Source organism: Protopterus annectens, chromosome 15.part0, assembly GCF_019279795.1.
Source record: "Protopterus annectens isolate FY-2018-M chromosome 15.part0, PAN1.0, whole genome shotgun sequence".
Classification (NCBI taxonomy): domain Eukaryota; kingdom Metazoa; phylum Chordata; order Ceratodontiformes; family Protopteridae; genus Protopterus; species Protopterus annectens.
The window spans coordinates 64,270,072-64,287,736 of NC_056749.1; the positions used below are offsets into that span (position 1 = coordinate 64,270,072).

The window sequence follows — 17,665 nt, forward strand, 5'->3', positions numbered from 1 at the left end:
AAGTTAAAACATGTTGCTGTTATCCCTGTGGATGGCCATTACAGAAACATTGCAAGTCAACATGTTTACTTCATTTACATTTGTACAATAAATGTATGTGTTGGTGAAGTTTGATGCACCTGATAACTGCTGTGCATAAATCTTTTAACTTAGCATTGTCTCTTCTGTTCTTATTGCAGGCGTCTGGCCAGTAAAAGCCCATCAAATCAGTCTTCAAATCCCAGCTGCAGTCCTTTTGCCAAAAAGAAGAAGTGCAAAGACAAGTATCTTGCTAAACACAGCTCAGGTAATGGTGCATGAGATTACACTGCAGCTGTAAACACAACTCAAATAATACTGAGCGAGAGTACACTGCAGCTGTAAACATAGTTTAGGTAATGCTGCAGAAAAAATATTCTGCAACTGTAAACACAGCTCAGGTAATGCTGCAAGAAATTATTCTGCAACTGTAAACAGCTCAGGTAATGCTTCAGGAAATTACACTGCAACTGTAAATACAGCTCAGATAATTTTACAGTGAAATTACACCAAAACTGTTAACATAGCTCAGGTTATGCTGCAAGATAGTACACTGCAGCTCTGAAAGTATCAAGTCCAGCTGTGTTAGGTGTTTTTGTGTAATTGTGGTACTTTTTGATCCAAGATGCTCCACTGATTACACCTGGGAGGATGGTATGAAAAACGTGTAACTTATCCAGTAAATCCCCATTATGTACTATATTCCTTTGTGCATGTACAGAAGAGATGGTTCAAATGTTAATGCAAACTTTTACACAGTTATGGATGTGTGAGTGTTTTGTTAACTGGGATTGCTGTGTCTTGGTTGTGGCCTTTTTCAGTGGAGCCCAGGAAAGTACAATTCCAGTTATTTCAAGGTGATAAAACACAGTGTAGCTAAAACATTGTTGTAGAGCTTAGAAATGAAAAAAATATATATATAGACAAAACAGAACAATGGATCTTAAAAGTCTAGATAATATAGACATTTAATAAAGGAGAAACGATATACACAGTCTGTACGCCTATGCAGTTACCACGCTTGACACTGTTATGAAGGCTACAGGTGTTACCATATAAAACCAGTGTTTCTGAGCAGGGATCACGTCACGAGGAATGAAAAAATGCAGAGGAAGTGATAGAGGAAACAGACAGTCATGGGTAGGGTGAGTAGGTAGACAAGGAAGAGTGCGGGACTATCATGCTATATTAGGTATGGATTTGGTCAGGAGGAAGAGAAACTTTGCAGTATTTAATGGTACTTGTACAGCAAAATCATTTGGTATTAGCCGTTTACTCTTGAATTCAGTGAAACCTCTGCAGCTTTTTACAGCCATGAGAAGCTTGTTCCAAATACTACCAATATTGTTTGACAGATACTACCAGTGTCATTTGAGAAAACAGCTCCATGATGGATCTGCTTTCTAGGTTATTCAATTGGTTGGGCTCTAGCAAAGTGATGGATAAGAGAGGGTGAGTAAAAAATCAGATAGGGATGTGAAGCAGACTGTTTGTAATGATAGATGTATCAGAAGAGGAAGGGAGTAAGAGCGAGTTGTTTATACCAAAAGGATACCCAGTCTATGGCTTTGTAAACGATCACACTGGTGAGCTCATGATGAATCAGATAATGAACATTTGGGTAATCTTTTATAAATGTTCTCTCATTTAGAAGTATTGATAAAAGAGAAGGCAGTAAAGGGCACTTGAACAAAGTATTTGTTGTACAGACAGTAGCCTCCTTGTGCAAAGCATTGTTTTACAGACAGTACCCTCCTTGTACAAATCATTTGTTATACAGACAGTAGCCTCCTTGTGAAAAGCATTGTTTTACAGACAGTAGCCTCCTTGTGCAAAGCATTTGTTGTACAAATAGTAGCCTGTTTTGTCAATAATTTTAAATATTTTGCTTCTGAAAGGAACTCATGACTGCTGTGAAAACTTTATGAGATGATATACTTTTATTTGCCTTATCATCACTGTACATTTCTGCACCTAGTGCCCATGAGGACAAAGGCACCTTGGTCATAGTCATATCATAATTTCTGTAAGGATCACATCTTCAGTGTGATGACCCCATACATATTCTCTGTGCCCACATATTTGTTATAGTCCTGGCATTTCATTCTCAGCTGTTTGAGCCTTTACTTGTGCTCTGTGTCCTTCATACTTTCAGTCCTGACATTGCATTCGCAGTGCAGAAAACCTTTCTTTGCATTCTGTGCTAGCATGCCTGTTATTATAATCCTGGTATTTCATTCATGGTGCTGTGAGCATTTTCAGACACTCTGCTTCCTGTACACATGTTGTAGTCCTGGCATTTATTCACCACATGCTCTCACTGATAACCTACTGACGTGAACCCAACACAAATCATAAAGCTCCAAGTCCTCAGTAGTGCCCTGTGTAACTGACATGATGCCTGCATCTGTTTAATTTCACATCCCTGATGATCTGTTCTAGCATTCTGGTTGCTTCTGATGTTCTGTCACATGACACAGAACAAAGGCTGTGATTCTGCTGTTATTGCTATATATATTGCTATATTGTTGCATTGTTTACTTTTCCCTGTATGGTCCCACTTGTTATTTTACTTAAAACTTGGTGCTGCTGTGTAACCAAGTGCTCACTGGGCAACAGCATTTGGATCTGAGACTTCCTTGGGTTATACTCTGTAAATGTCCTTCTATTCCCATGTTGCAGTATTCTTACTGTGGGATCATCCACCTCAGGTGAACCGAACGTCTGGCTCCTATGCAAAACTTTAACCCTGGTTGCTGCCAGGTGCATGGGATGTTACATGCAGGGCCATAAACCAGACCTTAAATGTGATGTCTACTTGCACAGACCTCAGAACTTCTCTGCCACAGTCAAACATCAGATCGATCGCTTCGTTCCGCTCTCTTGAAGATGTCTACAGATAAGTACCCCATTGTGGAAATTCCTTTTTTTGCTCGAGCTTTGGTTGCTTGCTGTTATTTGTACCACGTGTTCGAGTTTCTACGTGGGGAAGACAGAAAGAGAATTCAGGAGACGGATCTACGAACACTTATATGACATGGCTAAACAGAAAGAAACTAATGCTTTTTTTAAGCATTCCCTTCTTTGCCCAGGCTCTATCATCAAATTCTTTGTTTTAGAACAAGTGGAACCGGATCTCAGGGGTGGTGACTGGGAATCCACCCTCGAGTACCGTGAGCTAGTATGGCAATTAAGGTTAGACGCAGGGAGACCACCTGGATTGAACGGGACTATTAGCATCAAACCCGTATTAAAGCTTAGAAGGGCACGATTATAGTTATTCCATCCTAACTAATTAGTTTTGTTGTCCCATGTTTACAAACACTATGCCCTTGTTTTACTACCACCTGGCACTTGCGCATTTTATCAGAACACACGACTCAGGGACCCAAGATTCACTAGTTTCCTTTTCTCTAGCTCCCACGCTCTTTTTCTTTGGTTTGATAACCTGACACTTGGTCCTAGGGTGCCTTTTTTGATGTGAATTATGAAAAAGAACCAAGACTCCTATTACAAACTAACATTAAACAAAATACTCCCTAACACTTCTAACAGAATTTTATCTCCCAGGTTCATCAGAACGTATGGATTTCCAATGTTTCCAATAGCAGTTTTTTAACTATTTTAATTTTGATTCTATCATATTTTAAACAGTGTTTTTAATGTTTTGTAATTATATATGCATAACCCAGCTGTTAAATATATATATATTTTTTAACACAAGTTTTTATCTCATGTTCAAATTAATGCAAAGCCCCTTTAAGGAATCCAACAACTGATTGATAACACTTGTTTTCAATTAATGTGTTATCCATGGTTATATAAAAAGGTGTGGCTTTAGCAAATGCTTTTGTACTCACTTGAAAAAGCTCAGGATTATCCTGAGCGAAAGCGCTTGTGTTTATTTTCTCTTGGACCTACTTGAATAAAGGATTTTCGAATTCTACATCAGCTCTTTGTTTTTTGTTCCTGGTGGCTGTGGAGTCGTGTTACTTGGATTTCTGGCATTTCTTTGGATCTTCATTGCTTGCTGTTATTATTTAGCTGATGTCCACTAGAAAGGGGAAATGTAGGTGCAGATGTCGCATTCCGCACAAGGATTCACATGAACTTTGTTTGTTCTGCTTAGGCCAAGAACATGACCACACCATCTTTAGCATCTGCAAGTCGTTCATACCTAAAACCCTTCGTAATTGTCTGGCAGTCCTAAACCTTTATCTCAAGAATCAGTGATTAACGCACTTAGCCCTACATATGGATCCGAAGTCAGTCATTGAGGCGGAGCCGCCTAAAAAGAAGACCAAGGTTGCAAGGACTACCACTTCTGCCCCTCCATCATCGGACTTTCTACCAGCCACCAATTTAGGGGTTGAGGGACGTCCCTTAGAATCGGCGATTTCAGCGACTACCCTTGTGGAAGCCACCTTGGAAACACTGGTAGACACATCCTCAGAGGTCGTTCTGACATCAGCTTTGGCCAAGGTCAAGGGGGAACCAAGTTCCACCATACAACCGTCCACGGTCCAGGAATTGAAACCCTCTCCTACAGGCCAGACCCCTGATACTAGGGCCTCTCTTCCCACTAAGTGTATTCCTCTTAAGAGGAAGCAAAAAAACTAAATGTCTGTCACATCTGTCTACTTCCTCTGAGGACCAACCAGACTGGCATTCGTTTTTTCAATCTTTGGTTCAGGCCTTTATGGCTTTTAGGCCTTCAGCCTCTCCTGCTGCCCCATTGCCTGTCCTCGGCCCCAGGCCAGCCTCAGCTGCTTCCATTCATCCCACTCTCACCCAGGACAAGGAGGAAGACTCCTCTTCTCAGATGAATCTGTGACCTACACCTCACAGAGTGCTTCCCCTTTGGATTACTACTCCCCAGATAAGGACTCCCTAGAGGGAGACTCACCCTCTGAAGACATTTCTTTCGGGGAAACAATTATTAATATGAGGGAGTATTTCACGTAGGATGCAACTCAGATGGCCGAGGTTCAAAAGAGATGTTTTGAACTACTTCAGGTGGAGTCATCCTCCCCCTCTGCTATCCTTTCTGTGATTCCAGCCTACCTAGATGCATTTGCATCAGCCTCAAAGACACCAGAATCATAGCCCCCAGCTTCCAAAAGACCTGACTGCTTTTACAAGGTCCCTGATGAGCACAAATTCCTCATTAAGCCACCAATAGCAGAGCCTGCAGTCATTGGAGTGGCCCCTGACAAACAGTCCAGACTTATACCTTCCTCCTCCCTTTTGCCATCAGACAAGAACAGTAAGATCTTGGACATACTGGGGAAAAAGATGTTCACATCTTCCATACTGGCTTTCAGGGCTATCAATTTTCAGACCCGCATGGTCAGGTATGCCCTCAACTTGGTTTCTCAGGCATCCTCCTTGCTTTCCTCCATGCCTCTCTCAGGCATCCTCCTTGCTTTCCTCCATGCCTCTCTCAGGCATCCTCCTTGCTTGACTCCATGCCTCTCTCAGGCATCCTCCTTGCTTTTCTCCATGCCTCTCTCAGGCATCCTCCTTGCTTTCCTCCATGCCTCTCTCAGGCATCCTCCTTGCTTTCCTCCATGCCTCTCTCAGGCATCCTCCTTGCTTTCCTCCATGCCTCTCTCAGGCATCCTCCTTGCTTTCCTCCATGCCTCTCTCAGGCATCCTCCTTGCTTTCCTCCATGCCTCTCTCAGGCATCCTCCTTGCTTTCCTCCATGTCTCTCTCAGGCATCCTCATTGCTTTCCTCCATGTCTCTCTCAGGCATCCTCCTTGCTTTCCTCCATGCCTCTCTCAGGCATCCTCCTTGCTTTCCTCCATGCCTCTCTCAGGCATCCTCCTTGCTTTTCTCCATGCCTCTCTCAGGCATCCTCCTTGCTTTCCTCCATGTCTCTCAGGCATCCTCCTTGCTTTCCTCCATGCCTCTCTCAGGCATCCTCCTTGCTTTCCTCCATGCCTCTCTCAGGCATCCTCCTTGCTTTCCTCCATGCCTCTCTCAGGCATCCTCCTTGCTTTTCTCCATGCCTCTCTCAGGCATCCTCCTTGCTTTCCTCCATGCCTCTCTCAGGCATCCTCCTTGCTTTCCTCCATGCCTCTCTCAGGCATCCTCCTTGCTTTCCTCTATGCCTCTCTCAGGCATCCTCCTTGCTTTCCTCCATGCCTCTCTCAGGCATCCTCCTTGCTTTCCTCCATGCCTCTCTCAGGCATCCTCCTTGCTTTCCTCCATGCCTCTCTCAGGCATCCTCCTTGCTTTCCTCCATGCCTCTCTCAGGCATCCTCCTTGCTTTCCTCCATGTCTCTCTCAGGCATCCTCCTTGCTTTCCTCCATGCCTCTCTCAGGCATCCTCCTTGCTTTCCTCCATGCCTCTCTCAGGCATCCTCCTTGCTTTCCTCCATGCCTCTCTCAGGCATCCTCCTTGCTTTCCTCCATGTCTCTCTCAGGCATCCTCCTTGCTTTCCTCCATGCCTCTCTCAGGCATCCTCCTTGCTTTCCTCCATGCCTCTCTCAGGCATCCTCCTTGTTTTCCTCCATGCCTCTCTCAGGCATCCTCCTTGCTTTCCTCCATGTCTCTCAGGCATCCTCCTTGCTTTCCTCCATGCCTCTCTCAGGCATCCTCCTTGCTTTCCTCCATGCCTCGCTCAGGCATCCTCCTTGCTTTCCTCCATGCCTCTCTCAGGCATCCTCCTTGCTTTCCTCCATGCCTCTCTCAGGCATCCTCCTTGCTTTCCTCCATGCCTCTCTCAGGCATCCTCCTTGCTTTCCTCCATGCATCACTCTCCTAGCAAATCTGAGGTAGCATCTAAGCTGTTCTTAGCATCATAGGTTGCCAGACATTCTAAAAAGTGCAGCTATGATGTGGCTGAGGCCTCCACTAGGTCTGCAGCTTCAGCCTCTGTACTGCACAGGCATTCCTGGCTCAGGCTTCAGTCCCTTCCTGAAGATTTTAAAACCAAGATCTTAGATTCACCACTTGACAACAAATTCCTGTTTGGCAAACAGTCTGCTGAACTGTTCAAAACCCTCCAGGAAAAAAAGCAAGGAGCTTCAGGACCTCAAACATTTACTGGTCTCTCCAGTCCCTGAATTTTACAGAAACTACCCTGCCAAGACCACTTTTGTCAGAAGGGCCCAAGCCCCATCCACCTCCTCCGCATCCTCTAGACACAGAAAAGATCATAGAAGGGCATCTTCCCCAAGGGTAGCCCCTCCTCAACCTACCACCAGGCAGCCCTTTCAAGACAGAAAGAATAGTGCGTGACTGCCTCAGCCACCTCCCCCTCTTGTCCCGCCTCTCTTACTGTCTACCCCTCTGGAAAAATGTCACATCAAACCACTGAGTTTTAACAATAATGGAAAAAGGGTACTTCATGTCCTGGAAGGAAAGGCTCCTTTCACGAGGCATCCCTTCCCCCAAAAAGTTCAGCTACACCTAATTCCTCAGGTTATCCAAGAGCTACGCACCTAGGGGACCATAGAAATTGTCCCCTCAGGCTAACAAGGGATGGGGTTCTACTCCAGGCTTTTTCTAGTGCCAAAAAAAAAGATGGCTGTTGGAGGCCCATCCTGGATTTGCCCATCCTAGATTTGTCCTTCCTAAACCTTTTTCTGAAGGTCCCTTCCTTCAGAATGTTATCACTACAAAGCATTCTTCCACTATTGCCATCCGAAGTCTTCATGGACACTTTGGACTTGAAGAAGGCATAACTCCACATCCCCATCCACCCAAACTACAGAAAGTATTTGCGTTTTGCTGGACCTTCTTCACACTTTCAATTTACTACCTTGCCCTTTGGTTTATCTACTGCTCCAAGAGTCTTCACAAAGTGCCTAGCCCCAGCAGTAGCCTACTTCAGAACAAAAGGCATTCAGATCTACCCCTACCTAGACGACCTCATTATCCTAGCAGAAGAGGAAAGCATTCTCACGAAACACTTACTATTCACTATGTCCCTACTTCAGAGTTTGGGGTTCACCCTCAGCCTGGCAAAATCATCCCTCACCCCAGCCCAAGACAAAACTCAGGAAAACAACTCATGTACCAACACCTTTGCCCAACAGTTCTTGGAATTCATAAATTCCAATGCCCTGGATTAACTAATCCATAGTCCTACCAGGGGCTCCAATTTCTTAGACCTGGTTATTACCAACATGGGAAATCAATGCTCCACACCTATGGTCACCCCCCCTCATTAGTCAGGTCACACCATAAGCTAATCACCCTTAACATCCACATCCCACCCCCCAGTAAGGAAACCTCCATAAAAAACTTCTGCAAAGCCAACCTCATGTTACTCAAGTCAGAAGTTACAAACTTCATGACACCCATGCAGATGGGAACTGAAAGTTCGACTGCTGAGTCCTACACTAAGGCACTGTACGAGCTCATCCACTCATGCATGAATCGTGCCATCCCAAATAGAACCAAGATGCTCGCCTCCAAAAAAAGGAACCCAATCTAGTGGTCCCCTACCATAAACAAACTTTACAACAAAAGGAAGAAACTGTTGCAGAAAAGAGGAAAATCCCAGGATGCAAAAAACCCACTTACCAGCCTCAGTAAGAAGCTGAGATTCCTCATAAAATCCTCCAAAGCTAGTTACGAAAATAAAATTGCCAAAGATTCCAAAGATAACCACAAGGCATTCTATAACTATGTCAAGAATCTAAATGGCAATGCTCAGATCTGCTCTGAGCTACAACAGAATGGCATTAAATATACTGATCCCAAGGATATTGCCAATATCCTGGCAGATCGATTCAGTGCCAACTTCACCCCCTCTCACCCCCTAAAGAGCCCATCTCAATACCAAAAGATTGCCAAATTCTGGTAATAATGGCTGCACAGGTAAAAAACACACTCTCCAAAGCTAAGAATACAGCATCCATGGGACCAGATGACATCCCGGGCTGTGTACTACATGAATTACAATATGAACTGGCACCTCACCTAAGTGTCATGTTTAATCATACCTCACCTCAGGCTTCATGCCCACTGAGTGGCACACAGCTACAGTTATCCCACTCCATAAGGGGGGATCCACCTTGGATCCCGGGAACTACCACCCTATCAGTCTGATGAGCCTGATCTGCAAGGCCACGGAACGTATTATCATGGAACTTATAAACAAAGACATTGGCAACCTTAAAACACTGGACCCCACCCAGTTTGGGTTCGTGAAGGGCTGATCTTGTCTCCTGAACCTGATTGACTTCTTCGAATCAGTCTCCAGAGCTGTGGACGAGAGTAAGGCAGTCCACGCAGCCTATCTGGCAGCACACTAAACACCGAAAGTGTGATAAGAGACTTAGGGACACAGGTGGACAGTGGTCTCACCTTCAATAACCACATGGCCACAACAGTCAGGAAATCCTTCTATGTGGCACACCTCATCACTAAGGGCTTTTCATCCAGAAAAAAGGAGGTCATTGTCCCACTGTACTCATCCCTCATTAGACCCATTGTAGAATACAATTCCCCATTTGGTATGTACCTCTCAAGACATCTGCACCAACTGGAAAGGCCGCAGAAATACCTCACTAAAAGAATCACAGGCCTAAAGCAGGTGCCCTACGCTGACTGCCTTAAAAAACTCCAGCTATACTCTGTGGCATATCATCTACTCTGAGGCGATCTCTGCTTAACATACAAGGCCATGTCAAACCCAGAGCTATTAGACATGCTACACTTAAAGAAATCCCAATGCCTCAGAGCTGCACACTCCAGGGATCTAAACCTTATCATCACAATAAACAAAACATGCTGGAGGGATAGGTTCCTGACTCAGAGACTCCCCAGACTCAGGAATAGACTGCCTATAGATATCAAGCAGAGCGCCTCTTTGGCCCTCTTCAAAAGGAACCTTGATGATTGGATGAGAGAAAGGAAATTCACCTCAGGGATCACGGCAGTCACCCTCCTAGACAGGGGTCCAGGGAAGTATATAGTGTGGGAAGAAATAGCCAGGGAATTGTTATGGCTAGGCTTGTATAGGCCCTAGGGCCGATAGCCTAGTACCAACCTATGAACCTATGAACCTATGAACCTATGAACCCATGAAAACATTCCTGGGTGCAGGATAAGAACGGACTTGATGAAGACCTTTTTTCCACAAGACAAAATATCCTCCCTAGTCAACCACTTCCATGAACTCCTCCTGGTCACACACATTTCGGCCAGGCAATTCATCTGTCTTCTAGGCCTCATGGCAGTCGCAATCCCCTGTGCTACCCTTAGCCAGCCTGCACATGAGGAAGTTCCAGTGGTACCTAAAAAATGTCTGGTCACAACACAATCACTGCCTGGACTTTCAGGTACCCTTCTTACCCTGCCTGAAGACAGATTTGAGGTGGTAGATCCAGTAAGTACACCAGAACCCAGGCCTACCTCTGCAACCTACCAACCCAGTACAATGCATGCATGCGGATGCCTCCGATCTAGGGTGGGGAGCAACAATGAATGGTCTCAAGGTGTAGGCCCAGTGGGAGCCCTTCATCCAGAAGAAACATATCATCATAAGGGAGATGACTGTGCTCCATCTACCCCTACAGACCTTCCTCACTCTTATACAGCCAGACCCCCTCCAAATCTTCACAGACAATACAACTGTGATGTGGTACATCAACAAGTAGGGGGACCAGGTCTAACCTGCTCTGCAGGCTAGCAATGCAGATATGGGAGTTAGCCGCTCAGTACAACATCACACTGCAAGCGATCTATATTCCGACCCAGGACAACCAAAAGGTGGATGTCCTCAGCAGATCCTTCTCACGGCATCATGAGTGGATGTTGTGCAGACATGTGTTCTTAGACATTGTCCACCAGTGGAGCACAGCACAGACAGATGTGTTTGCCTTCTCCCAGAACAGACAATTACAGCTTTTCTGCTCCAGGGATCCTGCCCACTAGACTGGAGAGTGAAGGCCTTCTCCATCTAATGGAAGGGACTGGTCCTTTATGGCTTCGCTTCCTCCCCACTCATTCAGAAAGCCCTTCTAAAAATCCAGAGGGACAAGCCAAGAATATTGCTGGTGACTTCCTATTGGCCAAGGCAGCATTGGTTCCCCCTTCTTCAATCTCTTTCCAAGGGCAATCACCACTAGTTGGCTCACAAGGTGGACCTGCTCACACAGCAGAAGAGCTCTCTCATTCATCCACACCTGGAGATGCTCTGCTTAACCTTGTGGGTGATAAACTCTTGATTCCCTTCAGACACCCGTATTCCGAGGACATGCTACCCACCCTGCAGGAGGCCAGAAAACCCACTACCAGGAAATCTTATGTTTCCAAATGGAAAAGGTTCTCCAAATAGTGTCGCCAAAGGCAAAGGGACCCCTTCCAAGTGGATGTTCCACTAGTCCTAGCCTATGTGTGTGAGCTCATAAAATCAGAGCTTTCATATTCCTCAATGAAGGTGCACTAATCTGCCATATCTGCCTGCTTACCTTTGGCTCCACCTCTTCTTTTCAAGTTGGATGTCAAACTATTCTTAAAGGGGGTTCTCCACGTTAGGCCACCAAAGAAACCTATTCCACCACCTTGGGACCTAAACTGCATACTAGAGAAACTCACAATTGCACCGTTTGAACCAGAAAGCTCTGCTTCTCTGCAGATGTGCACATGGAAAACTGCCCTATTAGTAGCCCTTACTTCAGCCAGGAGGGTTTCTGAATTACAAGCACTCATGGCATCCCCACCCTACACAATATTCCACAAAGATATGGTGACCCTTCGTACCAGTCCTTTCTTCATGCTCAGAGTAGTCAATGAGCTGTCCCTCAATCAGTCTGTTCATTTACCCACCTTCTTTCCTTCTCCTCTGAATGACAGTCCACTCCCATGATGTCCACAGACAATTAAGGTTCTATTTGGACAAACCAAAGCCATTAGAAAGTCCAGTCATCTATTTATGTCCTTTCATCCCAGGGCCCTGGGCAAGGCTGTATCCAAACAAATTATATCCTCCTGAATACAAAAGACTATTTCCTTCTGCTACTCTTACCATGGCAAAGACTTACCTTACAAAGTTAAGGCACATTCTACAAGAGCCATGGTCTCTTCTGGAGCCTTCCTCAAAGACCTGGACACAGCTACCATTCTTGAGGCAGTCACATGGTCCTCTGTGCATACCTTTACCAAACATTACAAACTGGACCATGTGTCCACATCCAGGACAGGATTTGCAAGGACAATCCTGCATGGATTCCTGGAAACTGCAACTTCTTCCATCACCCTTTCCTCTCCTTGAGCTGTGGCACTCTCCCACAGTAAAAATACTGCAACATGGGAATAGAAGGACATAGATTAGTTATGCAAAGTCTTACCATAACCATAGATGTCCTTCTCTTCCATGTTGCAGTATTCCTTCCCACCCACCTACCCCCCTTCATTACATTTACCCTGCCTAGATGGCAATTTTCCTGTATTCCTTAGACTGTTGTCCAATTGGGCAGTCATTTCTGTGGTCTGTGCATGCAGATGTCATATTTAAGGTCCGTGGTTTATGACCCTGTGTATGATGTCCCACGCAGCTTACAGCAACCAGACTTAAGCTTTTGCATAGGAGCTGGACATTCGGGTTGCCTGAGGCGGAGGATCAAACAAGTGAGAATACTGCAACAAGGAAGAGAAGGACATCTATGGTTATGGTAAGATTTTACACAACAAATCTTTCCTTGCCTGTTCTAATGGCACCTTAAAGCTGACACAGGTATAGCCTGACAATGCATACCCTGTATTTACCTTGTAATTACCGGCGATATTGTACTTGAAGGCCTCTCCTTGCATTTTGTGCAGAAGTGGGCGTGTCATGAATGATTGATGACCAGGTCTGCATATGTAATGAGCCACGATTGACATGGCATTCTAATCACCTGGTGAGAAGTAAATTAAATGCCTTTGGGAATAACTTTTATGGGAGGTGCAAAAAGAAGCACAGAAGTAGTAAACCTGTCCTTGCAGTAGAGCTGAAGTGTTATCCTTTAGAGAAATATCAAGTTCATAACTTTACCATTTGGAGTTTTTACAAGTTTTTTTCTCCCCATTTGTATGCAGAGAATGAAGATCTCTTTTTTCCAAGTGGCTGGCAGTGCTTTGGCATGTAAGTCACCTCAGTAGGAATGTCACCACAGTAGGACACTTAATTTTCCAGACTAAATTCAGTCAGTTATATTTGCCGAGCTGAAAGCCATATTTTTCATATGTAGCAGTATGCCAGATGTTCTAGTGTTGCTAATGTTTCTTAGGGAAAGTTTCTTCAGTTTTCTTTGTCAGAAAAATAGTATGGTGTAACTGCTATGAGAATGTAAATGTTCCAGTTGCATGTGTATTACAACTTTTGCATTTGCTGTGGTAGAAAAATACATTTTATTGCAGTGTTTTTTTAATGGCTAACTGTGTAGTTCACTTTCCTTTTTCATTTCTTGATTGGAGCTTTTGAAAGAACTTTAAGGTAGTGATGTGTGTAAAGTGATGTTAGGTTAGCAAGTTATTGTGTAAAATAGACATATGCTAGTGTCGCTATCGAGGGAATGCATATTCATTAGTCCCCGATTATGAAATAGCACGGGGGCAGGTTTTGGGCGGGGCTTGCTACTGCGCATCTGCTGAGGCCCTTAAGTACAATATTGCTTAATTACCTCCCAGTGTTTACATCAATCAGATTGTTTTCATCATCACCCTTATTATAATCGGTAACTTCTGAACAGTAACGGTATTCTCAACACTGTCATAATGCTGTAAATGCTGAACTCCAATTACTATGTGGTGACCTTAAAGGGTTTAACTTTTTAATTTATGAAACTTCCTAAACATCTGCTCATATGCCATGGTAGGAGTGTTCAAATGGTTCTTACAATATATCAGTACAGTAATATTATCTGTTTGCACTTTATTCTTGTACTACATATGTTGTATGACTGAGGAGTGTTAGAATGTTTCTTACACTGTATCAGTACAGTAATATTATGTGTTTACATTGTACCTTTGTATTACATATGTTGTATGACTCAGGAGTGTTAGAATGTTTCTTACACTGTATCAGTACAGTAATATTATGTATTTATGTTGTATCCTTGTACTACATATGTTGTATGACTGAGGAGTGTTAGAATGTTTTTTACACTGTATCAGTACAGTAATATTACGTCATTGTATACTTGTTCTACATATGTTGCATGACCGAGTAGTGTTAGAATGTTTCTTACTCTGTATCAGTACAGTAATATTATGTGTTTACATTGTATCCTTGTATGACATATGTTGTATGACTGAGGAGTGTTAGAATGTTTCTTTCACTGTATCAGTAGAATAATATTATGTATTTATGTTGTATCCTTGTACTACATATGTTGTATGACTGAGGAGTGTTAGAATGTTTTTTTACACTGTATCAGTACAGTAATATTATGTCATTGTATACTTGTTCTACATATGTTGTATGACCGAGTAGTGTTAGAATGCTTCTTACACTGTATCAGTACAGTAATATTATGTGTTTACATTGTATCCTTGTATGACATATGTTGTATGACTGAGGAGTGTTAGAATGTTTCTTACACTGTACCAGTACAGTTATATTATGTGTTTACATTGTATCCTTGTACTACATATGTTGTATGACGGAGGAGTGTTAGAATGTTTCCTACACTGTATCAGTACAGTAATATTACGTGTTAACATTGTATCCTTGTACTACATATGTTGTATGACTGAGGAGTGTTAGAATGTTTCTTACACTGTATTAGTACAGTAATATTATGTGTTTACATTGTATCCTTGTACTACATATGTTGTATGACTGAGGAGTGTTAGAATGTTTTTTACACTGTATCAGTACAGTAATATTATGTATTTATGTTGTATCCTTGTACTACATATGTTGTATGGCTGAGGAGTGTTAGAATGTTTTTTACACTGTATCAGTACAGTAATATTACGTCATTGTATACTTGTTCTACATATGTTGTATGACCGAGTAGTGTTAGAATGTTTCTTACACTGTATCAGTGCAGTAATATTATGTGTTTACATTGTATCCTTGTACTACATATGTTGTATGACAGAGGAGTGTTAGAATGTTTCCTACACTGTATCAGTACAGTAATATTACATGTTAACATTGTATCCTTGTACTACATATGTTGTATGACTGAGGAGTGTTAGAATGTTTTTTACACTGTATCAGAACAATTATATTATGTGTTTACATTGTATCCTTGTTCTACATATGTTGTATGACCGAGGATTGTTAGAATGTGTCTTACACTGTATCAGTACAGTAATATTACGTGTTTACATTGTATCCTTGTAGTACATCTTTTGTTTGACTGAGGAGTGTTAGAATGTCTCTTACACTGTATTAGTACAGTAATATTATGTGTTTACATTGTATCCTTGTACTACATATGTTTTATGACTGAGGAGTTTTAGAATGTTTCTTATACTGTATAAGTACAGTAATATTATGTGTTTACATTGTATCCTTGTATTACATATGTTTTATGACCAAGGAGTGTTAGAATGTTTCTTACACTGTATCAGTACAGTAATATTATGTGTTTACATTGTATCCTTGTACTACATTTGTTATTTGACCAAGGAGTGTTAGAATGTTTCTTACACTGTATCAGTACAGTAATATTATGTGTTTACATTGTATCCTTGTACTACATTTGTTATTTGACCAAGGAGTGTTAGAATGTTTCTTACACTGTATCAGTACAGTAATATTATGTGTTTACATTGTATCCTTGTACTACATTTGTTATTTGACCAAGGAGTGTTAGAATGTTTCTTACACTGTATCAGTACAGTAATATTATGTGTTTACATTGTATCCTTGTACTACATATGTTGTATGACTGAGAAGATTTCGAATGTTTCTTACACTGTATCAGTACAGTAATATTATGTGTTTACATTGTATCCTTGTACTACATATGTTGTATGAATGAGGAGTGTTACAATGTTTCTTACACTGTATCAGTACAGTAATATTATGTGTTTACATTGTATCCTTGTACTACATATGTTGTATGACTGAGGAGAGTTAGAATGTTTCTGACACTGTATCAGTACAGTAATATTATGTGTTTACATTGTATCCTTGTACTACATATGTTGTATGACTGAGGAGAGTTAGAAAGTTTCTTACACTTATCAGTGCAGTAATATTATGTGTTTACATTGTATACTTGTACTACATATGTTGTATGACTGAGGAGTCGTAGAATGTTTCTTACACTGTATTAGTACAGTAATATTATGTGTTTACATTGTATCCTTGTACTACATATGTTGTATGACTGAGGAGTGGTAGAATGTTTCTTACACTGTATTAGTACAGTAATGTTATGTGTTTACATTTTATGTTTGTACTACATATGTTGTATGACTGAGGAGTGTTAGAATGTTTCTCACACTGTATCGGTACAGTAATATTATGTGTTTACTTTGTATCTTTCTACTACATATGTTGTATGACTCAGGAGTGTTAGAATGTTTCTTACACTGTATCAGTACAGTTAAATTATGTGTTTACATTGTATCCTTGTACTACATATGTTGTATGACTGAGGAGTGTTAGAATGTTTTTTACACTATATCAGTAAAATAGTATTATCTGTTTACATTGTATCTTTGTACTACATATGTTTTATGACCGAGGAGTGTTAGAATGTTTCTTATAGGTTCATAGGTTAGTACTAAGCTAACTGCCCTTGCGAGCCATTGTAAGCCTAGCATATTATCCCTTGTGAGACTCAAACCCTGCACCTTGTGTTTGAAAGGCAAACACCTTAACCATTAAGCCACCCTCCCACCCCTGTATCAATACAGTCATATTATGTGTTTACATTGTATCCTTGTACTACATTTGTTATATGACTGAGGAGTGGTAGCATGTTTCTTACACTGTATCAGTACAGTAATATTATGTGTTTACATTTTATCCTTGTACTATATATGTTGCATGACCGAGGAGTGTTAGAATGTTTCTTACACTGTATCAGTACAGTAATATTATGTGTTTACATTGTATCCTTGTACTAAATAAGTCGTATGACTGAGGAGTGTTAGAATGTTTCTCACACTGTATCGGATTGTATCCTTGTACTACGTATGTTGTACGACTGAAGTCTTTTCCCTGGACTCATCTGTAAAGTGGCCTTAACTACTTGCACTTTCTCCGTTAATAAAGTGCAGTAAACAATCAGATGACCTGTTGACTGTAATGCTACTTGTTTTCCGTTATGTGATGGTCCTCTGTCCTTCATTCCACTCTGCATTATCTTATACTTGTTCAGGTCAGCCTCTGGCTGCCAAATAACTGTGTTCCCTACATGCTGCTGTAGGTCAATCAGGAAGATGGATCCCATGTATATCACTACTCCTCCAGTGCTGGTATGACTAGGCTAGTTGGAGAATTTACTTTCTTGTCATAGTGTGACATTTGTCACCTATACCCTAGCACCAAGTCTGGTGTCACCAGTACTGGTCACTAAATTATCTTGACAATGTAACAGTTGTAAAAAATGTATGACTGAGGAGTGTTAGAATGTTTCTTACACTGTATCAGTACAGTAATATTACGTGTTTGCATTGTATCCTTGTACTACATATGTTGTATGACTGAGGAGTGTTAGAATGTTTCTTACACTG

At 42.0% G+C, this 17,665-nt stretch overlaps 1 protein-coding gene across 2 annotated transcripts in view; it reads left to right on the forward strand.

The window, feature by feature from the left end:
• MPP1 (MAGUK p55 scaffold protein 1) overlaps positions 1–17,665 on the forward strand; it is a 920,179-nt gene that overhangs the window by 539,789 nt on the left and 362,725 nt on the right. For both annotated transcript variants that reach the window (XM_044057679.1, XM_044057678.1), the window contains exon 8: positions 180–286. In XM_044057679.1, the coding sequence (XP_043913614.1) occupies positions 180–286 (107 nt within the window). The remainder of the gene's footprint in view (positions 1–179; positions 287–17,665) is intronic.